The sequence below is a fragment of the Panthera tigris genome, chromosome A2 (assembly GCF_018350195.1).
Source record: "Panthera tigris isolate Pti1 chromosome A2, P.tigris_Pti1_mat1.1, whole genome shotgun sequence".
Classification (NCBI taxonomy): domain Eukaryota; kingdom Metazoa; phylum Chordata; class Mammalia; order Carnivora; family Felidae; genus Panthera; species Panthera tigris.
In genome coordinates this window covers 83675887-83702978 of record NC_056661.1, presented here as the reverse complement: position 1 = coordinate 83702978, position 27092 = coordinate 83675887, and the positions used below count along the sequence as shown (strand labels likewise).

At 35.6% G+C, this 27092-nt stretch overlaps 1 protein-coding gene across 3 annotated transcripts in view; it reads right to left on the bottom strand.

The window, feature by feature from the left end:
• The window catches only part of GNAI1 (G protein subunit alpha i1), an 84615-nt gene that overhangs the window by 22109 nt on the left and 35414 nt on the right, over nt 1–27092 (bottom strand). Inside the window, exons 1-4 of one of the 3 annotated variants that reach the window (XM_042965296.1) lie at nt 22902–22929; nt 21711–21777; nt 7201–7243; nt 6959–7100 (exon numbers count right to left, since the gene is read on the bottom strand). In XM_042965296.1, the coding sequence (XP_042821230.1) occupies nt 6959–7100; nt 7201–7243; nt 21711–21723 (198 nt within the window). In that variant the 5' untranslated portion in view covers nt 21724–21777; nt 22902–22929. Of the gene's footprint in view, nt 1–6958; nt 7101–7200; nt 7244–21710; nt 21966–22901; nt 22930–27092 lie in introns of those variants that run through there. The other 2 variants (XM_042965286.1, XM_042965276.1) reach the window with 2 other exon arrangements.

Sequence of the window (27092 nt, the reverse complement as noted above, 5' to 3'; positions counted from 1 at the left end):
CTTTTGTTTTGTATAAAAAGACTCTGAACACAGAGTGGTTAAGCAACTCATTTGATGTTTCACAGCTAACCGGTCATCCAATCACACATATCAGTCAACAGCCATTGTCCAAGACAAGATAAATGTTAAAACTACAGAATGATAACAACAATCCTACCTGGCCATGGAATGAAGTCTTTTCAAAATGTATGTAACATAATGTTACCTAAGAACATTTAGAACGCTAAACATGGGTGTACCAAAACCGTGTGACATAGGGTGGAAAAAAGATTGGGATTGCTAAAGAGTGAAGTTTAGTCAGAAAGGATACAGGTGAGTAAAGCAGCACAGGCATTCTTCTGTGTGTGTTGAAAGAAATGTTATTTGCCAGGCAATTATTTGTGAGTAGCAAGGAAAAATCCTTGGATGTAGCCACGTTTAATATGTTTTCAAGCTACTAAGACTTAAATGAAAATAAGATGGCGGAGAGAATGTAAGTGCCTCTTTATACAACTGTGTGCTCTGGGAACTCAGGAAGAAGTTACGCAAGGCTTTCATGTGAAGGGACATGGAACAGGGTCGCTTTTCCCATTGAGGGTCAGGAACTTGGCATGCTGTATTTATTTAGTGACAGCACATTTCATCTGAGGCTGTCACCTACTTTATGGGAATTCAGAAGAGTCCTTTTGGGATGGGGAAGAGAAGACTCTGAGGGACCAGGACAGGTGTCTTCTGACATTTGAAGTAAGGATTATTAAAGGTAAGAGTAGACTTCATATTTAGATATAAAGCATAAAAAAGAGAATTCTTAGGGCAAAAGATACCAGATTTCAATTCCATACAAAGAACACTTTTTAACAAAGCCATGCCAAAAAAAAAAAAAAAAAAAAAAAAAAAAAAAAAAAAAAAAAAAAAAAAAAAAGGAGGGGAAATGAGAGACTAAGTTTTTTAAGCAAAGGCTAGATGATTATTTTAATATAGCAGACAGAATCATAAATGAGATTAAGAGTTTAAACAGAAAAAATCAGAAAGCCCTTCTATAATAGAGATTAAATAATATGATAAAATAGTCTTAAAAATAGTGACAACTCTAAATTTTTGGCCCCAATGATAATATATTGATGTCATGATTGATACAAGTATGGAAATCTTTTGTTCCAATGGCTTAACTCAGTTATTTCATTAATAACATTAGTGAATACCACATATGAGAACTACTCATATATTTAATCTGCCAAATTTCTACAGGATATAATCATTCCTATAAATTTAAGTCCACTATACTGCTTTTATCAAAGTTAGTATACCTTTAAAGAAATCCTGAGAATAGGGAAGTCACCACTCCATGGCCCATGGTGCCAATCCCAGACATTTCAAGAATTGCTTTAAGAATACATAGGCGTTAAATTTTTTTTCTCTCAAAACACACATATAATCAAAGTAAAAATGACTGAGGCAAGGAAATAGGAAGTCATTTTTCTTTTTTCCGATAGTACTGCTTAACACGATGGGGGAATGCTAAAAATAAAATAATCTAAGTTAATTTTAAATAAATTGCAGAGAGCAAAATTTCTCATTAAATTGCAGTGAACATGAGCTTCTCTACATCAAGATAAGAGATTATAATAAATATGCTACATAAAATTAGCCTGTATACGTATACTTATGAAGCTTATAAATACGTGTATTTTTTATTTTCAAGTTCATAAAATAAAAAAAATACTTAAATGTTTTCTGGATGGACAATAAAACTTGTTGTCAAGAGCTATAAAAATATGTGCTGATATGTGAATTGAGGAAAAAAGAAAAACAGTGCTCGAGGCACATATTACATTTCAAAGGAAGATTAATACCACTTAGCCACATACAAAAATCAATTTTCCTCAGAATCAAAAATAATATAATCCTATAACAACCTCTTAGTTCTCAAACATAAGCCAGAATATAAAACCAATTCAAACATTCACCTGGAGAAATAACAAGTAGAAATGACTAGGAACATTTTGAGCAAGAATACTGGGGAAGGAGGGCTAAAATTATCAGATATTAAAAGCTTACAACATGTAGAACACTCTTGTATTAACGCAGATCAATAGAAAAAGATCAAATCTGAACTTATTACATGATAAAGGTGGCTAGGTAAATTAGTAGATAGGATATGATTAAGGAAAAAAACACAACTCTACTTGATAATTAGATAGCCGCCTGAAGAGGAAAAAAATAATGTAGATCTCAACTTCATGCATACCACAGAGTAAATTTTAGAGTAAAGAACAAACACATGAAATAATGTTAAAATTCACTTCCCTAAAAAAAAAACATTTAAAATAGTATGAATACTTAGTAAATCTTGGAGAGATTTTCTAAATTTAAACATAATGGAAGAAATAACAGAGGAAGATGTAAGAAAACAAAACCCTAAGATTTAAAGGCAATAAGCAACATGTGAAAGAACATTAGTGGACAAAGGTTTCATACATAATCAACACACCAAGAATCCAAGTGGTAAATGACTAAGGCATAAAACAGGTCACTGACAAAGAGAAAGAAAAATATAGTCAGTAGAGATATGGAAAACTGCAATTACACTAAAAATTAAAAATGCACATTAAAATGAGATAACAGGTACTAATAAATTAGCCAGTATTTTTAAAATGTTAAGATTTCTAAATTTTGGCTACCCAGAGTGCTAAGAAAAGGCACTCTAGGAAACAGGACTGGAAGGTAAATTGTTACAACCTTTCTCAGACACAATCTGGCAATTTAGGCAGACAGACAGAAACTAACTAATGAAATACACTACAAAATTAGAAAAACCGAAAAGTAGCCATTATGCAGGTGCATGCTGAGGCTGGGGGGAGAAAGGGAGGTCTTTTCAGTCAATTCAAATCAGTTTCCTAAATTATTCCAAGTAAGTGCTTCTTAAACTATCCATGACAAAGGACCAGTCCTATGTTTTGTTCTCTTTTATTTCCAATCTGTTTCAAAATAAAATTTAAATCGCTCAAAATATAAACCTATTTTCTTAAACTATCAAAGTTACCATATAAATTACTCTGCCAATTGCATTAAATGTAAATTCTCCTTAATTCCTGTACTCATGTGCATGCTTGTGGACAGACACAGATTCATGAACCACATTTTGAAGAGAGCACTATTTTAAATGATGCAATGCCTGAGACATGTTAATAGGCTCCTACATAATGCTTCCCTAACTCCCCATTATTAAAAACAATAATTTATCATCCACAGATTGAGTAACTCATTCTGAGAGAGTTTTGAAAGGATAGTCAGCACAAAATCTGATTGCTCTATGCAATCCTTGAAAACAATTTTGTTTCCTCTGATTTTAAATAACTAATGTGTAATCTGCTTTGCAAATCTGGTAACTGCCAAATATGAAGCATACCACAGCAAATTAGTACCATTTCTGTAAGTTTTACATCTTTTTAGTCAATTCTCATCAAATTAACCTACATATTAAGATGTAATTCCAATCAAGATACCAACAGACTGTTTTTGTTTTGTTTCAACAGGGATGTGGGGCATTAAGTTGATTCTCAAGTTCACCTGGAGAGAAACGCAAAACCAACTTCATATTTTGGTAACAACAACAACAAAAAAAACAATGGAATGAGTGCTCTTACCCTACCAAATACCAATTAACCCTATGAGGCAAGAGGAACTAAAATACATTGATTCTGAGAAGGATGACAGTAATATAATAATTATAAATGGCAACAATAGGAGCAATAAACATTTAGTGAGCATCTATTATGAACAAGACATGGTAAAAGCTTGATGTTCATTATGTCATTATCTCTCACAACCCTCCCAGGTAGATGTTATTATTTCCATCTTATTGTAATAAAAGACACTTATAAGGGCTAAGTAATTTAACAAGTGACTGATCTGGAAAAAAAAAGAAAGAATACATCAATGGAAAAAAATGGGGTTCAGAAAAACATCCATTTTGCTGCTATAGGAGGAATTTTCAAGTCACTAAGGAATGGCTGTAGGGGCAAAGGATGATCAGATTATAAAATATATTTAGATCCCACCCACCAAGAGACACAAATAACTTTTCCAGGTGGGTGAAGTGATCAGTCTAAAAAATAAAACTATAAACATTCTAGAAAAATAAGAGTATTTAAGTAATTGTAAGTTTGAGAAAGATCTCTCTAATAAGATACAGCAAAGTCAGAATTAATGCAAAAAAATTTAAGAGTTCTAAAACAAAGTTACTGCTATTTCAAAAAATTGAAAGAAACATATTGAGCAAAATTATCTGGAAAACTTAAAGAAAGGTTAATATACCTTATATTTAAAGAGAATCAATGTGAAAAGAACAAGTAATTTAACAGAACTGAATGACGAATACTCAGAGGAATTCACAGAAGAAATACTAAAAGACAAAGATTTCCCACCTCACTAACAGGAAAATAAAAACTAAAAAAGAAAAAAAAAAGGAAGACAATATTTTTCAGGCATGAGACATTAAAAATCAAAATGTTGATAATATCTAAGTTTGCAAGACTCTGGTAAACACTGATACACAGTTGTTAGAAAACATTATTCACATCACTTTCTGAGAGCTCATCTGTTGTTCCTATCAAAACTAAATATCTGGTTACCCTTCGACTCAGGGATAATATGTCCAAGAACTGGTATTTGAGAAATAGAAATATATTCAGCCTTTGAATGTATTCTTATTCACAGAATGCTTTTTCCTGGCTTTTGTCTAGAAAACTCTTACACGTTTCAAGTTCCAATGTCCCTTATGTACATGTTTAGTTCACCTTTGTATTTCTTAGCACAATTCCAAAAGCCTCCAAATATTTTAAAGCTTAAGTAGAACACAAAACCAATCAAAACCAGCCTGAGAACATGAAGACATATGTGTGAAGGAGTTAGTAATAATGGCTAAAGCAAACAGAAGGAATAGTCTGAAGGTAGGAGGGAAACAGTTACTAGGCTACAGCTAGACAGTCTAAGAAGAGTGACTCAAACTAGCACTAAGTGAAACAAAGAGGAGAAAAAAAGTCCCACACGTAGATTTTCAAAGCATCAGAACTAAGGAAGGAAGGAAGGAAGGGAGGGAGGGAGGGAGGGAGGGAGGGAGGGAGGAAGGAATGAAGGAAGGAAGGAAGGATGGATGGATGGATGGATGGATCGGAGTGAGGGGGAGAGGCAGGCAGGGAAATTTAAAAAAAAAAAAAAGTTTGTAGTGACAGAGCAGTTACTTCAAGTCAGACCTGTCACTAAGTCCTTGAAAGAAAAATATGAAATAAAAAGACTTCATAAAAAACTGCTTGCACTGACTCTTCAATCACCTCCTAAAATGGAGGCTACAAAATCTTTCTAAATTATCACATATAACATCTAAATGCAGAATACCCTATATGTGATACGATAAACGATTTAAATCACTGTCAGTGGAACTGATGTAAACTACAATCTACATCAATTCTTTCTCTTTTAAGGATGGTTCCCCACTGTTAAAGACAAACAAAAGCATTTGTTGAATGAATCAATGATAAATGAATAAAGATAAAAATGATTAAATGAATAGTAGATAAGGCATAAATGTCTGGATATGATCAAATCTTGTTCCATAAAAAAAGGATTCAGGAAAATGTAATGAATTACTATTAAAAATAATCTTGTAATCTACTTGAACATTTTAGTTCATTAACACTAAGTTTTTAAATTCTTGTTTAAAAGGAAATGGTTAGTAGATTAATATGGACCAAAAACTTACAAAGATATGTTAGTATAATTTATAAATAATAAACCAGGTTTATTTTAGATTTCCCCAATACATATTTTCTAATATTGTTTTCTTTCATTTTTTTCTATAAGCATGAACAAAGCCTCAATGTTAAAAAAAAAATTGACCAGACACTAAGAAGACAAAAAGAAAAAGTCTCAATATAAAAAATCCTCATGGTATTAGTATAGGTAGATGGCATGCGCGCGCGCGCGCATACACACACACACACACACACACACACACACACACACACAAATACAAAGCACTATAAAAAGCAGCCGTAGTAGTAATAGTACACCTACCCTGCACAAAAAAAAATGTTAAAATTTAAGCTAGAGTTTCAGTTAAAGTTTTATGGGAAGGTCAACTTTTATTATCAGTTATTAAAAACAAATCAGTTTAAAAAAAACACACAAATAATAAACTCTAAATAAACAGATTAAGCAAGCAAACGGGTGCAGTGAAATGAAAAATAAAGTGTCATATGGATTAGGCCAGGGTTGCTGCCATCAAATGCAAAATGTGTTATCAGGCCAAAGAAGTAAGTGTGGGCCCAGTGCCTTGGTTACCATCTTCACCTTGGTTACCAGTCTTCCTATCTTGTCAAGTCTTGGCTTCCAGTTTCTTTACCGATAAAATAAAGGGGTGGAACTTGCAGGTCTCCTAAGGTCCTCAATCCCTTTAGCTCTGAAATTCTGATGCATGTTTTCTAACAGCCAATATTTTCCTATTCAAAGACAGGCAAGATTTTATACCATTTCCACTATATGAGATTAGATTGCTTTTTAGGCTGGGCATAAATAAAATAATTAGATTATATCAGCATTCCAAATTATGAAAAAAAAAAATTCTGAAGAGAATCAGCACAGGAAGTTTACTAAACTCCACAGTAACTACTAAAAATCATCATGGAAATACATGAGTACCCAGTATCTCATGTTATACAGAAAATATTGCATGGTTATGGAGTTGTCAAAATCACCTGATGGATAAGGAAAAAATTCTAGTTATAAAAAGAAGATTACACAATCTTGTGTATTCTTAGGTCCTCACTTCTAAAGCTTCTGACTCACTTCATTCACCACTGTCCTTTTATAAAAGGGTCCCGAGACCGTGGATAAATCTACGTTATATAGTATGGTATTATCATGTAAAAGTTATTCTTTGTACTCCAACAGGCCTGTTCTAATGAATTTAACAACTCACCGCCCGAGCTGAGTCACCGAAGTCTATCTTCAACCTCCCCATGGCCCTAATGATAGCAATAATTGATTGGATGGTGTTGCTGTAGACCACCGCTTTGTACTGTTTACATTCCTCCTCCGAATAACCAGCTTCATGGATAATTCTAATGAGACAAAAAGAAAAACACAAAACAACTTACTTCCTTTGATGGAAGGGTACACTTAAACATAAAAAAACAAATTTAATATTTTAAGTCTACTTACTTCATTTGCTTCACAATTGTGCTTTTCCCAGATTCACCAGCACCTAAAAAAAAGTAAAATAAAGGATTTCTAACTGCATCCTTGTGCTATATCCAATCCAAAACAGGCACACATACACACCTTCTCTGTCTCTGAACAGCTGAATTTTATTCGATATCAAAACAATCTTTAATGGTTTCCAAACATATAGAAAAATTATCAAGAATAAGTCCCTTTTGTTTATTACTTCATAATACTTAAATTCAATAAACTCAACTAAAAAATATTTTTATTGCTGTCTGTGTATATTCACTAAAGCAATAAAAATATTCAATTCTATAACTTAAACTTAAGCACTATAAATTAGTTTTATTTAAAATTTTGCTCCTTCTTGGAAGATGTTCTGTTTGGTCAGTTATTCTAATTTTAACCTTTGCTTCATCACAGATATGAAGTAGATGGCAGTGGTGTCCAAACCATACAACAAATAATTTAAAAATATTATTAAAAGTTATGTCTATGCAATGCATGTTCAACCACCGTTATTAAACATCTGACACAAGGCCAACATAATGTGCTAGCATGGTGATCCAATGGTATGGAGGACAGAAATGTCTCTCCCCCATGTTCTTCCAGCTTTCCTGTCACCCAAGTCAAAAATCCATTTTCAAAATGCTCCTTCACTTTCTACATATACGCAAGGTCTCTTCACAATCTGGGTTCCTAGCATTATGCCATCATCACATAAAAATATTACTAAGGAAACAGCCCTTCATAAAAGTAGAGCCCTTTTATCCTTCACACTTAACAGTAGCTGATACCTTTACATCACATCATATCAACTATTTGTCAGGATCGTTCTGATTGCTAGATACAGAGAACATCTGAGCAAAGGACACCAAAGAAGATAAGACAAGTCTATCATTTCCCTTCATGTTGTCTTTGGCCAGGGCTACATATCATAGAGCTATTTATCACGGTTTGAGAGACACAGCTAGGATTTTTATTATCTGGGCCCCATTTTCCTACGGCCATTCCTACAGTGTTTTCTGATCCAGCATTACTGAACAACTTACAGTTCCGAGAATACCTACTGTGACCACACCACAAGTCTTCAAACATACTGTTTCCCCTGCCGAAATTTAATTTACTCTGCTTCTTATTACCACCCTGGTTATCCTCCACCAACCATAAATTCACCTCCTTTATCAACCTTTCCTGAGCCACTACCCCTGTGATCCCTGCTGCCCCTCACTCTGCACGTTTCTGTGAATATTTCTTGAAGTCTCAGCCCCTAACTTGTGCTAGACACACAATCAACCCCAAAATGTACTTGCATTTATTTAAGCTATTTGTGCCTATTATAATTAGATGTCAAACTTCTGGGCGCTGTTCCTTTTGCTCCCATCCCTCTCCAGCTACACACACACACACACACACACACACACACACCCAATCAGAGACATCTGAGAACAGATCATAGTTAAACGGCGTATTTGAAAATCTAGGGGAAAAAAGCTGCTTAAACTTTACTTGTGATTTAATATTTAAGAAATTTTCTCAAGATACCAGCACATTAAGTAGAAAAGCGGGAACTGAATAAATAATGAGGGCATTCTTCATTTATAGACAGCCTTTGATTCTTTCAGGGCATCTGCCAATAAAAACAATTCCAAGATAAACAATCCATTATTTATTAATCAGCAACAGTGTACTTGGCTCTGTGAAAAGCACCATTGTAGGCATTATGGCTCACACATTTCTCTCATTCAAGAGAGATCCACCCACCTAACATACCCTAGGCAGTTCCCGGCAGGGCTATCTTCAAGACGGCCCTCTGGGTTTCTAGAGCACTGCCAAGCTAGTCAGTAGCAGCCATGCTGTGAAGATGAGACCTTCCAGATCCCCATAACCACCTACAGAAGTGGTGATTCCACTGGCATAGTGAGCTTTGATGAACCACAGACCATTCTTAGTCAAACTCAACAACTGAAAGGCCCAGAGAAAGGCTCACATTATACAAGCCAGTGAGGTCTGAGAGCCAAGTGGGGTAAAATCAGAAATAGAAAAAAAAATTATGAGTTAACATGAGAATTTTATAATCTTAACAAGAAAAAAAATTTTCCTAATATTAACTTCTGATTCATTTCATATCTTTTAAAATAATAACATGGGACACTTAGATTACTTTGCAAGGAGCATCTTGGTCAATGGCTTGTGGTTCAAAATATCCTGAAATCTGTTTACCATTAAAGATTGAGGATGGGAGTGTTATTAATTGGATATCCACCTAATTTCTTCGTTAGTCACAAGGTGCTCTTTGAGGAATAGATATCCTAGAGGCAAAAATGCTGAAAAGAGTCTTTCAAAGCTTAGCAATTTATGTAATTAGTTTTCAGTTCTCATTTTCATGCAGACATTCTCCTAATAGGAAAATTACAAATGCTGCCTGCTTAGGGTTCCAACATTCTAAATACTGGTATTCTTCCCACACAGCACACAGGAAAGAGTTAAAAGTTGTTCTTTACAAATCTTAGCACAATAGTGTTTGAGAGACTGACATGAAGCGATACTGGAAAAAAAAAAAAAAAAATCTCCGAAGTAGTGGAAGGGCAGGGGAAAGGAGGAAAGGATCAATTTTCCTAGCAATACCTAACTAGGCAGCTATTGCTTTTCCCTTTAAATCCAGAGGCAGATTATAAAGAGTTGGGAGCACCCTTCTTTCAAGGAGAAACAAGGAATATACACTATGTACGTATGGAAAGATCAAAGTGTGTGACCACTGTGGTCGCAAGGTCAGGCCGGTCAAGGTGACTAAGAGACTTTATGAAGTAACTGTGAACAAGCTGGTCAGTGTGAAATGAGAGACTTCAGAGTTCTAGGAAGGGAGATTTTAACTCGCAAAGGGCCACGGAGGTGTGCAATATGATCATGGTAGGCCAGTAAGCCAATAGTTATAAAGTCAAAGTTGGGATCACTGAGAGGGTCCCTCGGGCCTCTCTTTAAGGAGGAAGTGGCTAATAGAAAATTGCATCTCTGGGGCACCTGGGTGGCTCAGCTGGTTAAGCATCCAACTCTTGGTTTCAGCTCAGGTCATGATCTCACAGTTCATGAGTTCAAGCCCCACATCAGGTTCTGCACTGATGGTACGGAGCCTGCTTGGGGTTTTCTCTCTGCCTCTTTCTCTACCCCCTCCCTTGCTTTTGCTCTATCTCAAAATAAATAAACTTAAAAAAAAAAAGAAAGAAAATTGCATCTCTGAGAGCAAACAGTAATAAACCCAGCAGGTGTATGAAATGGAGCTCAGCATCTGATGATAACGCATCATTCAGATGGTAGCAAAGAGCACCACCACAGTAACACTGAGAGGAAGGAAATTCATCGCAGTCTGGGGTCACATGTGCATAGCCACCTATTAACAATGAGATTTGGGAAAGGGAAACACATTCACTTAGGACAAGCAGGAGGATGGAACCAAAAACCAAATCAAGATCTAAGTAAAATAACCCTTGCCTAGATTCTAATTCTTTCACTAGGATTATATAATTTACCATTATAAAATAACAATCAAATAGTATCTGCCCCTGATTTTGTTAAAGGGCAGTATAGTAAATCTGAAGTTTTAACTGCAAGTAATTTAAAGACAAAGAACCTCTAACCTCTTCCAAACACTTATTCCCCCCTGCCCCCAAGAATATTCTTTGTCCAATTCTCTGCTTAGGGTCACATTTATAACATTTATTTCTTGGTTCAGGATTCAAGCTGCCCAGTATCACATGCGATTCAGCTATTAAAATGGTGATTTAGTTATTTTATTCTGAATTCCTGACATTCCACTTTTAAGAAATGCAAATTTCATGTAGAATTTAACAATTTCAAAATTTTACACTGAATAAAACTACATTACAGTTTAGTTTAAATGAGAATAAAACCAAATTACAAGTTGCATTTAAAGTCACTTCTGTTTATCATGGTGCTACACAAGGGTGACCCAGTCGGTTGAGCATCTCTCTCTCCCTCTGCCCCTCTCTTCCACTCACATGTTCTAAAATAAAAAATGATAATAAATCAAATAAAAACAAAAATAAAAATAAAGATATGAGGCTTTATTAAACCCTCTGAAAGTACGGGTAGAGATAATGGTCCCCTCCTTATCCTTAGAACATTTACTTCAGAAAAATTAGAATTTTAAGTACCTTTTTCCTCTTTCAAATTTGTGTGTGTGATACACACACACACACACACACACACACACACACACACACTTCAGAAAAACAACAGGCCAGGGAGCCTGGGTGGCTCAGTCGGTTAAGTGTCCAACTTTGGCTCAGGGTTCGAGCCTCGCATCAGGCTCTGTGCTGACAGCTTGGAACCTGGAGCCTGCTTCGGATTCTATGTCTCCATCTTTCTTTGACTCTCCCCCATTCATGCTCTGTGTGTGTCTCTCTCTCAAAAACAAATAAACATTAAAAAAAAAAAAAAAAAACGAAAAGAAAAACAAATAGGCCTTGTTTGGGTCAGCTTTATGACCCAGAATGTCTTTCTCAAGAGACTGGCAGCCATTTCTTTGAAATGTAAACATCAAGAGAGATAGCAACCCTATCTTCCATTTTCTGTGGAAGGGTAGGAGCCTAACTTGGGTGGGTACCTTGCTCCAAGATGCAAAGCTACTTCCTGTCATAAAGATATGAGATGTGTTTCTCCTTTGGGTAAGGCCAATTAGCTAACACAAATAGTCTATCCAACTAACAAAGTTAAGATGAAGTATGTGTATAAGGCTGTCAAGCCTCTTACTTAAAAACTAGTTAAATCTAACTTGAAAACATGTATGTAGTTAAATTGTATTCATTTGGCTATATATGGAATGAGATTCCTTTCCATCTTTGCAATCTCTTAGTTGACTGCCTCTAACATACACCAAACTCTGGTTCAATGCTTATTCAAAAATTGATAAAAATGTTTTCTTTCTCTGCTACCTTTGTAAGGAGGATGTCTGGGTTGGGAGAAGATTTTGTTTCTAATTATCATTCCTCAACAGGAATCATAACCTAAAAATCTTTCTAAGTTGGCTATAAGAAGCTATGAACTATTTAAATAAATATATACATATTTATGGAATATATCTGGCATTCTAAGATATAACAATTTGATAATGACTATAAACACCAGAATCTAGATTGCCCAAATGACCAACTTTCTCAATTTTTTTAAGAGAGACAGACAGAGAGACAGAGACAGCACCAGCAGGTGAGGGGCAGAGAAAGAGGGAGATACAGAATCTGAAGCAGGCTCCAGGCTCTGAGCTGTCAGCAGAGAGCCTGACACAGGGCTCAAACATGTGAACCAGGAAATCATGACCTGAGCTGAAGTCAGATGTTTAACCAAATGAGCCAGGAGTCCCTGGACTTTCTCAATGTTAACTCTCCATAAAACTAATCCCTAAGCCATTCATGCCTGAAATAGGTCCCATACTACTACACTGAGCAAGAATGACTGCACACTCAAGACTACTCTAGAAAGGTAGGACAAAAGGAGACAACTGTGGGCAGCACAGGAAGCTTTTTCCTGGCAGACCATGTCAATTCAGGTTTCCTCTACCCCAACATATCCCAATGCTTGTGCGGTCATCAGGTGGCTCTCTTCATGTTGCTCTTAAGGTACTGGGGTTTGGTAAATGGCCATAAATACAGATCTTCTGGCAACTACAATTGTTGTAATAAAGTCCTTTTTATCTCTGAACCAGGCAACTCCTGTCTTCTGAAGACAGAAGTTAGCATACAACTGCAGTAAGCTAATGTGTTAGCTTGTAAGTAAGGTAAAGCCTCAAATATTGAATAGTTCTTGACATCCTATTGTTTAATTTTTAATTAAGTCCCCAAGTCTGGCAACTACAAACACTTCCAGTCATTGTTTCTATATCTGTACTACTTACCTTTTAAAAGCTCTGATCTTTTGGGTTACCTAGGTGGCTCAGTTGGTTGAGTATCTGACTCTTGATTTCGGCTTAGGTCATGATCTCAAGGTCATGAGACTGAGCCCTGCATCAGGCTCCATGCCGAGTGTGGAGCCTGCTTGGGATTCTCTCTCTCCCTCTATCTCTGCTCCTCCCCCACTTGCACACACACTCTTAAAATAAACTTAATTTTTTTTCTTCCCACAGATGGTAACTCATACACATTTGTTCAGTAAATCCAAAGGAACAGAACAATGGTTCTCAAAGTATGATTTCAAGACTAACACTATCACCAACACTTAAGAAATATACATTCCTAGAACCCACCCAGAACTTACTGAATCAGACACTCTGGGAGGGGGCCCAACAATCTGTATTTTAACAAACCCTCAGAGTGATTCTGATGGAAGCTAAAGACAAAGAACCAGGTAGACGAAAGAGGTAGAAGAAAGGTCACCTCCTTTTTTTTTCTGGATTAGTGATCAGAGTAACTGTAATCATTTAGTTGTTGACTAGGTCTCCCCTGTTCCAAAAAGTGAGATAAGTAATATTGCTTTACATTTCTGCAAATAGGTTATTAAAAGGCAGCTGGGTTCTCAATTCTCTGCATTTAATATAGTGTAATTACTTTTTACTTTGGTTGAGGTACATAAAAAAACTATTTTCACATAATTATGTAATTATCAGAAAAGGGAACAGCAATTTAACAGCACTTACAGATAACTGTAGATAGCCTTCTTTGATTCTATACCAAAATTTTAAAAAGGGTAGCTTTGGGGTACCTCGGTGGCTCAGTTGGTTAATGGTCTTTGACTCAGGTCATGATCTCACACACAGTTCATGGGTTCAAGCCCTGCATCAGGCTCTGAACTGAAAACTTGGAGCCTGAAGCTTGCTTCAGATTCTGTGTCTCCCTCTCTCTCTGCCCCTCCCTGCTTGTGTTCTTTCTCTCTCAAAAATAAATAAATAAAACATTTTTAAAAAAGATTTAAAAAATAAATAAAAAAGGGTAAAGACTGGTCATAATGCATTTCTATAAACTTTTCGTACTTTGATACATTACAGCTCATTGGTCTATCTTGTACTTGGATGGGTATTTTACCCATGTTTGATTTGAAAATTAGTTCACTGAGCTGTGCAGAATTGAATGTTGATGTATTTTTAATACCAAATAATAACAATATATATTATCTATATTATATGTATATAATCATCTTATTAATGTTACCCATAATCATCAGAAAAGACTTTAAGTCTTGGAAAGATATCAAGCTCTCAGTGCTATGGATAAGTTTTTTAAATTTTCAAAAAAATTTTTTTTTGCTTAAAACCTTTAATTTTATTATTGGCAACAAACAGTGTTAGCTATTTTCCTTGCAATGACAGACTAACTCTGCCAAATCCCCAAGTAGGACTATACCACAATTTCTTTCAAGTATAAATGGTATTCCAGGAAAAAAGCAACTAGTTCAATTCACAACTTAATCATACAACTATCTTTCCTCAAGATAACAAACATGGTTTGGAATATGGCAGCATACTTTGGTATATTTCATATTTGGTTACACAGCATATTGAAGAGGTATGTACCTAATGGTCAAGATTTAACAATGATTTTTACAACTTGAGCATTTTTTATCACAAGTGCACAGTAGTGAAGAATACAATGACTATTAGTACAATTTAGTGCTATTGACATGATTCAGTATTTTGACCTATTATTATCTTGGTTCTATCACAACAAATAACAACACAATTAAAAAGGCAAATACCATCTTAGTACAATTATGAAAATGGTCCAGAGACCCCTAGGCCCATGGGTCACTCCTAGAATTGCTGGTTTAATGTCTTTCTCACGCCCTGGACTATAAGCTATGAAGGAAGGGAGCCTTGATGTTTTTCACCATGATGTCCTCCAAGTTTTCTCCTACACTTAGCACATGGCAGGAGTGAAGTAAACATATTCGCTGGCTGGCAGGCAGGCAGGAAATACACCATGAAGAAAGTATTAGAAAATGTAACAATATTTCCATGAACTGTGGAAAGGGAGAATTCTGTTAAAAACCGGAAAAAATAAAGGAAAAGTGTGGTGGAAGCTTGTGATTGCCCATTAAAACGGGTTCTCACCTATTGTAACAGGAGTAGTGGCTGGGAACATGGCAACTAAAGACTATATTTTCCGTCCTCACTTGCTGCTAGGTGTAAACCACATCAACACATTTCTCATCAAAGGAAATGATTTGTGTAAAAGAAAAATGTAAACTTGGATTCTCTCTCCTCATCCTTTGTATGAGCCAGAAATTAGGTGTGCCTGTGGTCTTCTTCTAAGCATGTATATTAAGACAATGCTCAGGGGATGCTGGGGCAATGAGAAGGCAGAAACTTGGCTCCCCCCCTTTAGGCTGATGAGTTTACTTATTTATTTAGTTAGTTAATTTTAGAGAGAGAGCACATGAGCTGGGGAGAGGGCAGAGGGGGAGAGGGCAGAGGGGGAGAGGGCAGAGGGGGAGAGGGCAGAGGGGGAGAGAGAATATCAGCCAGGCTCCATGCTCAGCACAGTGCAGGGCACAGGGTTCAATCCCATGACCCTGGGATCATTATCTGAGCTAAAATCAAGAGTTGGACACTCAACCAACTGAGCTACCTAGGCACCACTATGCTGACAAATTTTTTAAGAGCTGTCTAGTTTAAATATATAAGCAAATATATAACCATATAAAGAAGTCCCCAAACCTATGAACATTTTTTTAAAAACATCACCACAAATAAAGTGAAAGGCAAAGAAATCAGTAATTAATGAGTATAGACTTAATGCATAATGAATTAACATTAACTGACCAAGAAAAAAATAATTTGTAGATAAAAAGAAACATATATAGTATTAAGCTATAAATATATATTCATGCAAAAAATTACATTAAAATAAATACATCAAAAAATGCTTATATCTGAGTAAGACAATTTTATTCTGCAAATATTTCTGTAATTTCTAAATTTTTACATTGTACATAATAATACTGACTCAAAATTATGCACTTTATTTAGAAAAACTTGGGTCATATCTCTCGATTGAATATGAATAAAATTATCTTTTAAAATCTCATTTGCTTCAACTCATATCCCCATATCATCACTCATGTATATAAATCTCACATTCTAATCACAGCAAATTACTTTTACTACCCAAACTTTCATGATCATCCCTACCGCCCCCTACTTTATCCTAAATGGAGCCCTTTATCAACATGGACACTAAAAAGGACCACACTATGTTTAGGTGGGGGAGCATTTGAGGTTGTTCCTTACCAACCAAGGCACATCCTATTTTCAGGAAATGTGGAAACTAAGTTGACAGACACTGGGTTTACTACATGGCCCATTATAGCAGGTGGGATGAACACAGCCCTACACAGACTTAGGTGAGAGATTATGAGGCCCGCAGTTAGAGGCAGCTCAAGCAGGAAGGCTCTATGCAACCATCACTGATTGCACCAGACACTTTGATTGTGATACCAGGGCCACCTAGGTAAGAGCTATCATGTTCATGACTAGAAGAGACAGAGCACAATACATCTAAGGGACTACTTTGTCCCCGTTACAATGAGTTGTAGTAAGTCACTCTGCCCTTTCTTCCCACTCACACACTGACCCTCACACCAATTATGGATAACAGCCAGGAAGGGAGGATGGCAAGTGATAAAACATTTTCATCTGAAAACCATACAGACTGTTTACTCAGCCATTAAAAAGAATGAAATCTTGCCATATGCAACATGGGTGGACCTAGAGAGTATTATGCTAATCAAATACCCTATGATTTCACTTATATGTGAAACCTAAAAAACAAAAAACCAAACAACAACAAAAACAAATAGACTCATAAATACAGAGAACAAGGTGATGGTTTCCAGAGGAGAGGTGTGTGTATTTGCATGGAGGGCAGGGAATGATGCACAAAACAGGTGAAGGGGATTAAGCAGTATAATCCTCCAGTTTCTAAATTAGTAAATCACGGAAATAAAAAGTACAGCATAAGGGATGTAGTCAATAATATTGTAATCGCACTGTATGATGACAGATGGTGACCACACTTTTGTGATTAGCATTTAGTAATGTATAGAATTGTGAAATCAATGTTGTACATCTCAAGCTAATACAACACTGCATGTTAATAATACTTCAATAAAAAAATAAATGGGCTGTTTAATCATATTGGACTAAGGCTTAAGCAACATTGAACATTTTGTAACTTTCTCTACTAATTATAATTAGCAGGTAGGGGTTTAGCAGGAGGTAGGTTGATTTTAGGCTAAACTAAAATAAAAATGGTATCCCAAACACCACCACAGCCTGCTCTGAGAAATTATCAAAAGGGACACAGAGGCGCATGTGTTGTTATACACGTGATGTATAACACCACTTTAAAAGTTTTCCTCTAGAAAGTAATCCGATGCATATACTACCATTCTACTTTTGTATTTTCACCAACTCAAATGAAATCATTTCTGTGACACCATGCTTTTGGTAGTATGGAATAGAACAGAAAAACCCAGAAATACACCCACAATTATATGGTCATTTAATCTCCGACAAAGGAGAAATGAATGAATACACAATGGGAAAAAGACGATCTCTTCATCAAATGGTACTGGGGAAATTGGACAACCATACGCCAAAGAATGAAACTAGACCACTTTCTTTCACCACACACAAAAATAAACACAAAATGGACTGAAGACCTAAGTGTGAGACCTGGAAACATAAAAATCCTCGAAGACAACACAGGCATTAATCTCTGACATAGGCCATAGCAACATCTTTCTACATAGGTCTCGTAAGGCAAAGGAAATAAAAGCGAAAATAAACTATTGGGACTACACCAAGATAAAATTTCTACACAGCAAAGAAAAACAGCAACTAAACTAAAAGGCAATCTACTGAATAAGAGAAGACATTTGCAAATGACATATTTGAAAAAAGGTTAGTATGCAAAATATATAAAGAACTTATACAGCTCAATACCCCAAAAACAAATAATCCAATTTAAAAAAGGGGCAGAAGACACGAACAGATATTTCTCCAAAGCTGACATCCAGATGGCCAAACACGTGAAAAGATGCTCAACATCAATCACCATCACGGAAATGCAAATCGAAACTACAATGAGATATCACCTAACATCTGTCAGAATGGCCAAAATAAAAAACACAAAAAACAACAAGTGTTGGCATGGATATGGATAACAAGGAACCTGAGTACACTGTTGGTAGGAATGTAAACTGGTACAGCCATTGTAGAAAACAGTATGGAGGTTCCCTCAAAAAATAAGAACAGAACTACCCTATTATCCATGAAACACACTACTAAGTATTTACACAAAAAAACACAAAAACACTAATTCAAAGGGATACATGCACCCCTATGTTTATGCAGCATTGTGTAAAATAGCCAAACTATGGCAGCAGGCCAAGTGTCCAAGAATAGATGAATGGATAAAGAAGTGGTATACTGGAATGGAATAGCATAGAATGGAGTATTATTCAGCCATAGAAAAGAATGAAATCTTGCTATTTGCAACATCACTGATGGAGCTAGAGAGTATAATACTAAGTGAAATAAATAAATCTGTGAGAGAGAGACAAATACCATAGGATTATTTCATTCATATGCAGAATTTAAAAAACAAAAGAAATGAGCAAAGGAAAAGACACACACACACACTCTTAATTATAGAGAACAAAATGATAGTTACCAGAGGAAGGTGGGTGGGGAGATGGGGATATAGGAGACGGGAACTGAAGACTACACTTACCGTTATGAAAAAATAAAGTAAATAAGTAAATCATTTCTATGTGACACCATACTTTTGGCATATAAACATTTAAAGTTTTCAAAAAATTTTGGTTTAGGCAAAAGAAATGATTTAAACAAGAAAGAATACCACCTCTCTTTCACACAGCAGTCCAAGTGTAAGCAGTTCGGAGCTCAGGATCAGCGTGATAATGTTAGGGATCCAAGTGCCTTTTACTTTATTGTTCTACCTTAACAGTGTGAGACACTGTTAAATAGAGAGAGGAAAACATTTTTTAGATCTAGTAGAATTTTTCATTCAGATTCCTTTGCAGTTATCTTTAAATTCTCACATGAAAGAAACAGAAATTGAAAATAAGGGGTCCATTTTGGATATGCAAAAGAGACAACTCTGAACTGTAATCACACTCAAAAAAGGCCATAATCCCTCAATTTTTCACCACTATGATGTTAGCTGTGGGTTTTTCATACAATCCCACATCAAAAAATTGTGGTATAAAAATATACTTACATATTTTTAACTAAAAGTAAATGCTCAAGGTATGTTTGCAGTTTAAGGATCTCCTCTTAAGACAGGTAGTTTTTGACAGATAAATTCTAATCCCATCAGTGCAGAGGAAATTTCCCCCTGCATATCAACATATTCAAAACTTAATTACCTCAATCTCCCAATGCAAATTTCTCAGTGCGGCATTCTTGGCAAAGGATTTGAACCCAAATGCCTTTTATTCTTACCTCTGTACATGCCTGCAACCATTTTCTAGCCTTGTAAATCTTCAAAATAATCTATCTAATCCACACCACCAGAATTCTTGCATCTTGATGTCAACAACACTGTTAGGCAATCAAGTCAGTTAAGTAAGACAAAGGTTCTGATTCTAGGAAGTTGTATCCAGAATGTAAGTAGACAGTCAAGGAAATGAACAATCACAGTATTTTTTTTCTTTCATATATGAAGTACCCTCTATACAGAAGGCTTGATGCTAGACACTCAGGACAGAGTGAGTGGAAATGAGAGTTGTGGTCCCTGGTTTCATGAGGGGGAGAAACAGGTGGCAGAAACACTGCAGATTGTGTGATAAGGAAAGGCTACTTAGTAGGAAATGATTAATACACACAGTCCACTTAAAACCTTATAAGGTGTTCACTTATCAACACCTGCTACAAAGGTATCTTAAATGAATATATCTAGTAATTCACTAGAAGAACTAAATTAATAAAAAGACAGTAGAAAGTTACAGAAAAGTTAATACAAACAAGATATATACAAGTACATATAATTCCAAAATATAAGAACTATATAACCTATTCTACTTTCCCATTGCTCCATTAACATCTGAAATACTCTTTTTAACCACTCTTCTAGAAAGGACATTGATAAATGCGACGATGTCCAGAGAGGTGGCATACAGGTCTATAACTGCTTCATTCCAAGAAAGGCAAAAGTTAAAAGAAGAAAAACATCAGGGAAAAGAAGATGTCTGATAAACAGCTGAGGAGCCGTCACGCAGAAAGAGAAGGCTGAAGAGAAGGCTGAATTAAGATCAATAACAGAAATCACACAGAAGCAAATCTGGCTCAGTAAAAGTAATAATCTATTAATAATGTGATGTCAGAATCTATAAAACAATATCATCTGTCAATAGGATTGTTATTCTCCCAGTTCTCTATCACAGAAGGCATATACACGGCTTTGCTAGATGTCATTTTACAGCAGATATAAATTAAGAAGAAATGGGCCAACCCCACATTTCCCACATACTTAACAATACTGTATTGTACATTAAATATTTTGTTAAGAGGGTCAATCTCATGTTAGGTGTTCTTATCACAATTAAAGGAGGGGGTGGAGGGAGGAAGGAAGGAAATGGGGCACAACAGAACCCTGTATTACATTGCTGGAAATCATTAAAATTATTTGTACCATCCTGACTCATGCAGTTGTGTTAAAATGTAGGCTTCATATAAACAACGTTAATAAAAGACTTGGTTGAGTTCATACATTCTGGCCATTCCCAGTTTCTATACAGGGTCAAAGTTCCATGGAGATCAATACAAGACAAGGCTCTACTGTTTTTTCTCATCAGCTGTCTCTACCAAACAAGAGCAAGTCTAACCATGATAAATGATGGGGCAGCTCTAACTAAATCCCTGCCCTTCTTCATGCACGTTGACACACACAGACCTCAAACTTATAAAGAAGAAAAAAGGCAAAAATTCTCACATAAATATCCCCTTCCCAATATTAATTTTTTACCAGGAAACAGGGAACTATTTTTTATTCAAAAAATGAGGATAAATAATGCACCCAATCACTGCCTTTGACATGACAAAACAGGTTCGCAAGCAGTGGCACACTAATCAGAAAGGTTTATAAAAACAAAACGGCTTCACATCATGAGTTATTTAAGTGTTGTCTGATGAAGTGCAGGAGAAAAATTTATATGATCCCAACTTGAGACTACTTTAGTGTCCAGTTGAACTAGTTGCTCTAGGGCTACGGAATCATGATTAGTAAACTTCTTAAATGAAAACTGGATTTTTTTTTTCAAGCTGTTTTCACTAAAACCATATTAATTAACACTTGGCATAAGATGCACTGATACCATGGTGTTAAATGTGAAAAATGTGTCTCTTCGAATGAAGGAGAGATATGGTTGTCCCCTGTTTCATCCTCACTAGTGGATCTAAATACCAGGTTAGGGCTTCTGCTAGGGACTTAGTATACTTAAGCATGAAGAGTTAATAAACATGAAAAACTACTCACCATCAACAGTCATCTGGGAAATGCAAATCAAAATCACACTAAGATGCTATCTCACTTGCTAGAATGGCTAGAATCAAAGAGTAAGATCATAATAAGTATTGGGGAGGATGTGGAGAAATTGGAACCCTCGTCATACACTACTGGAATGCAAAAATGGGACAGCCACTTTGGAAAATATTCTGACAGTTCTTCAAAATGTTAAACAGAGTTGTCATTGGATCCAATATTTCTATTACTAAATATATACCCAAGAGAAATGAAACATAAAACCAGGAAAAATCATACTTGAATGTTCATAGCAGCTTTTTTTTTTTTTTTTTTTTTTTTTTTTTTTTTTGAGAGAGAGAGGCCAGGATAGAGCTAGAGAGAGAGAATTTTAAGCAGGCTCTACACCCAGAGCAGAGCCCAACATGGGGCCCAATCTCTTAACAGTGAGTAAGCCTGAAGCCTGAATCTAACCTGAGCCTAAATCAAGAGTTAGACCCTTAAATGACTAAGCCACCCAGGTGCCCCCTAGCACCATTATTCTTAGCATTACCATCAATTGATGAACAAATAAATAAAATGTGGCCAATCCATATATGCAAACAATAGATATCACTCCACCATAAAAAGAAATAAAGTACCAATAGATGTTATAACATGGATGAACTTTATAAACATTATTCTGAGTGAAAGAGGTGAAAGAGGTCAAACACAGAGACCACATATTATAGGATTCCATTTACATGAAATGTTCAAAGATGTCAAATCTGGAGACAAAACGATTAGTGGTTGCTTAAAACTGGGGGTAAGGCGGGGTTCAGGGGAAATGGAAGGTTATTGACAAAGGATATGAGGTTTCTTTTGAGGTAATAAAAAATGTTTATTTTTTACTTTTCTTAAACGTTTGTTTATTTTTGAGAGAGACTGAGCACAAGCAGGAGAGGGCAGAGAGGGAGACACAGAATCTGAAATAGGCTCCAGGCTCTGAGCTGTCCACACAGAGCCTGACACTGGGCTCAGACCCATGAACGACAAGAACATGATCTTGAGCCACAGCTGGATGCTCAACTGACTGAGCCACCCAGGCACCCCAATAAAAATGTTCTAAAACGGACTACGGTAATGGCTGCACTGCATTGTGAATATACTAAAAATCGCTGACTCATATACTTTAAATTGGCAAATTTTGTGTTTGGTGAATCATACCTCAATGAAGATGTTTTTAAAAGTTAATAAGGGGTGTCTCGGTGTTCAGCTGGTTAAGTGCCCTACTGTTGACTTCAAGCTCAGGTCATAATCTCATGAACTGTGACATCAAGCACAGAGCCTCCCTGGGATTCTTTCTCTCCCTCTCTCTCTGTACCTCCCCTACTTGGGCTGGCTCCTACTCTCTCTCTCTCTCTCAAAATAAATAACTAAAATCAAAAAAATATTAATAAAAAATAAAAACTTTGTAAAATAATCAACAAATAATTTAAGAATAATATTTTAAAAACCTGATTATACATATTCCATTTACCTCCTTTCCACAAAATCTTCCCCAAACCTTCAAGAACACTTGGTTTCTTGCTCAGTATGATTAAAATTTTTCTAAAGGGAACCTTCATTCTACACCCCTTCCTCTGCTATGGTGTAGCATTTCTGACAGCACAGTTTGCTGGAAGACTAGTGATTTTATCTAAAGCGTTAAGTACAAAGATTTTATACCGAAGCAGACAGGTGGTGTTTGATATGAGAGAATGATGTAAGTTCTATACTTACATCATATACTAGTATTATTCTAGTACTAGCAAAACATTCATGAAGGAGGAAATTTGAGCCTGTGGACTTGAAAAAGTTAAAAGCTTTTAAGACAATCATTTTACACATAGTAATTTTAAAGCTTAATAAAGCTTTTAATAAAAAGAACCAGAAGGGCTCACAAAGAAGGAAGTGACTAGAAAAAGTCACCCAACTGCCAAACGTAGGACACAGAATTTTCCTACAATTGTCATTTCTCAACTCACAATTCTTGCTCCCTAGTTTAAATCCAAGAAAAAAGAATATACTTTTTAAAATTCTGACAAATAAGTAATGAAAATAAAAATAATCAGGGAAAGCAGCAGGAAAAAGGATAATGAGAAAATTATTATTTAAAACAGATAAGATGAAACCAATAAGCACAGAATAAGGATAGAACAAGTAACAGTGAAGAAACAAAAAACAAAGAACAACTGGCCAAAGGAAATATACAAACTCTGTAAACATAAAAAAATAATCTCAATGATCATCCAAAACAGTGATAAAATATTTTTAGCCAAACCAGTATAGTAAATTTTAGGAAATGGTGTGGAAGTTTGAGTAAGTTCACATACTATTACTGAGAATAGAACTGTTACAAGCTTTCAGAAGGCAATAAACAATGCATTTTTTAAAACTTTTAAACATAGCCTAAATCTAAACATTATGCTCTTTTCTAGATATTTGTCCTAAACACAACTACGCATTTTAACAATACAAAGAAGAATACTGTCAACCTAAATGTCCAGGAATAGGGATTTTATTAAAGAAGATGATAGAGCCATATGAATATATTTTTATATAAGCATTAGAAATGTGATATTTTTGGGGCACCTGGGTGGCTCAGTTGTTAAGCATCTGACTTCGGCTCAAGTCATGATCTCACAGTTGGTGAGTTTTAGTCCCACATCAGGTGAGGATAAGCCCCACTTTGGGTAAAAACACAAGCCCGGGTGAACCCCGCTTCTCTCTCTTTCCCTCCCTCCCTCTCTCTTTCCCTCTGTGCCCCTCATGGGATTATCTTTCTCTCTGCCCCTCACTCACCTGACCACTCTTTCAAAAAAGAAATAAATTAAAAAATTAAATTTTAATGTGATGTTTTTAACATGGATCAACACAGAAAAATGTACAGAATACATTATGCGGGGGAAAAAGCAGGCTACAAAAGTATATGAATAGATCAAATATATATGGATATGTACATATATAATCAATATCTGAAAAGATATACACTAACCTGTTACCTTCTGAGGCTAAGATTATAAGTGCTTTTAATTTTCTGATTAATATTTCTTATTGTAAATTATTTTGATAATAATCAAATATCATCTTGTAATAAAAATAATAATCTTAGGAGCGCCTGGATGGCTCAGTTGGTTAAGTGTCTGACTTTGGCTCAGGTCATGATCTCGCAGTTTGTGAGTTCGAGCCCTGCATCAGGCTCTGTGCTGACAGCTCAGAGCCTGGAGACTGCTTCAGATTCTGTGTCTCCTCCTCTCTCTGCCCAGCCTCCCTCCCCTGCTCATGCTCTGTCTCTGTCTCTGAATAATAAATAAACATTAATATTAATAATAGTAATAATCTTACAATGGAACATACTGAAATGAAGTAAATAAGAATCTAGTGGCAAGACAAAAAGATAAGAGAGAAGAAATATGATGGCTAAGAGTGCCTGGGTGGCTCTATTGTTTAAGTGTTTGACTCTTGACTTTGGCTCATCCACGATCTCACAGTTAGACTTCGAGCCCATGTCAGGCTCCACGCTGACAACGCAAAGCATGCTTGGGATTCTCTCTCTCTCTCAAAATAAATTAAAAAAAAATAAATATGATGGCTAAAGAGAAAGGTAGAAAAAGAGAGCTAAAATAATTTCATAAACACACAAAAATGTGCACATCTTTATGAATAAAAATAACCTCATAATAAGAAAAATTAGTAGAATATTTTAAAAATTAAGTAGAAAAAAGTTACATGTGAAAAGATATTAAGAGATTAAAATGGTAAGAGTATAAACAAAAATTTTGAAAATTAGAAGTTAAAAACCTAGTAAGTTAGATAACCACACACAAAACAATGAAGCTGGACCATTACCTTACACCACATACTAAAATTAACTCAAAATGAATCAAAGGTCTAAATGTAGGGGATAAAAAACTCTTAGAAGAAAACAGAGGGGGAAGCTTCTTGACTTTGTATTTGGCAATGATTTCTTCGATATGTCACCAAAAGGATAACAGAAGATAAAATGAATTAAATAGGATTTCATAAAATTAAAAACTTGTGCATCAAAAAATACGAAAAGGAAAATGAGAAGGCTGCCCACCAAATGGAGAAAATGTTTTCAAATTATATACCTGGTAAGGGATTAATATTCAGACTATATATATATATATATATATATATATATATATATATATATGGCACACACACATATATTAACCTACATCTCAACACAAAAAGACAAATAACCCAACTAAAAAATGGACAAAGAACTTGATTAAGGATCTTCTGCAAAGAAGATATACAAATGGCCCATCAGCACATGAAAAGATGCTCTACATCGCAAATTACTAGAAAATACAAGTCAAAACTATCCTGAGATACACTTCACACTCATTAGGATAGCTGCTATCATAAGAATGGAAAAAATAACAAATGTTGGGAAGGATGTGGGGAAAGGAGGACCCTTGTGTTCTGTTGGTGGGAATGTGAAATAGTACAGCCACTACAGAAAACAATCTGGCAGTTTAAAATTTAAAGAAATAGAATTTTTTATTCTAAACAATAAAAATAAAAAATAAAACTACTGTGTGATCTAGCAACTCCATTTCTGGATACATACCCACAAGAATTGAAAACAGAGTCTTAAAGAGATATCTGTATACCTACGTTTACCGCAGCGTTAATCACAAAAGCCAAAAGGTGGAAAGAATTAAAATGTGTATCAATGGCCAAATGGATAATATATTAGTGGATAATATTCCATTGTATGTGTTTATACTGATATATATGTATCATGTATATTAAATATTTATATACTTACATATCATATAAAAATATGATAAACACATACAATGGAATATTAACCTTAAAAAGGAAGGAAATTCTGGGATGCCTGGGTAGCTCAGTCAGTTAAGCGTCTGACTCTTAATTTCGGCTCAGGTCACGATCTCATGCTTCCTTAGACCGAGCTCCGCACTGAGCTCAGTGCTGGCAGTGTGGAGCCTGCTTGGGATTCTCTCTCTTCCTCTCCCTCTGCCCCTCCCTCGCTCATGTCTGTGCATGCATGCTCTCTCTTACAAAATAAATAAAATTTTTTAAAAAAGGAAGGAAATTCTGACACATCCATGCCACATGGACGAACTCTGAAGACATTATGCTAAGCAAAATAAGTCAGACACAAAAGGTCAATTACCGTTTGATTCCACTTCTAGGAGATACACAGAACAAATTCATACAAATAAAAAGTAGAATGGTAGTTGCCAAGGACTGGGAGGAGGAGGAAATGGGGAGAGTTAATTTTAATAGGTACAGAGTTTCAGTCTGGGATGATGTAAAAGTTCTAAAGATGGACAGTGGTTATAGTTGAACAACAGTGTGACTATTCTTAATGCCACT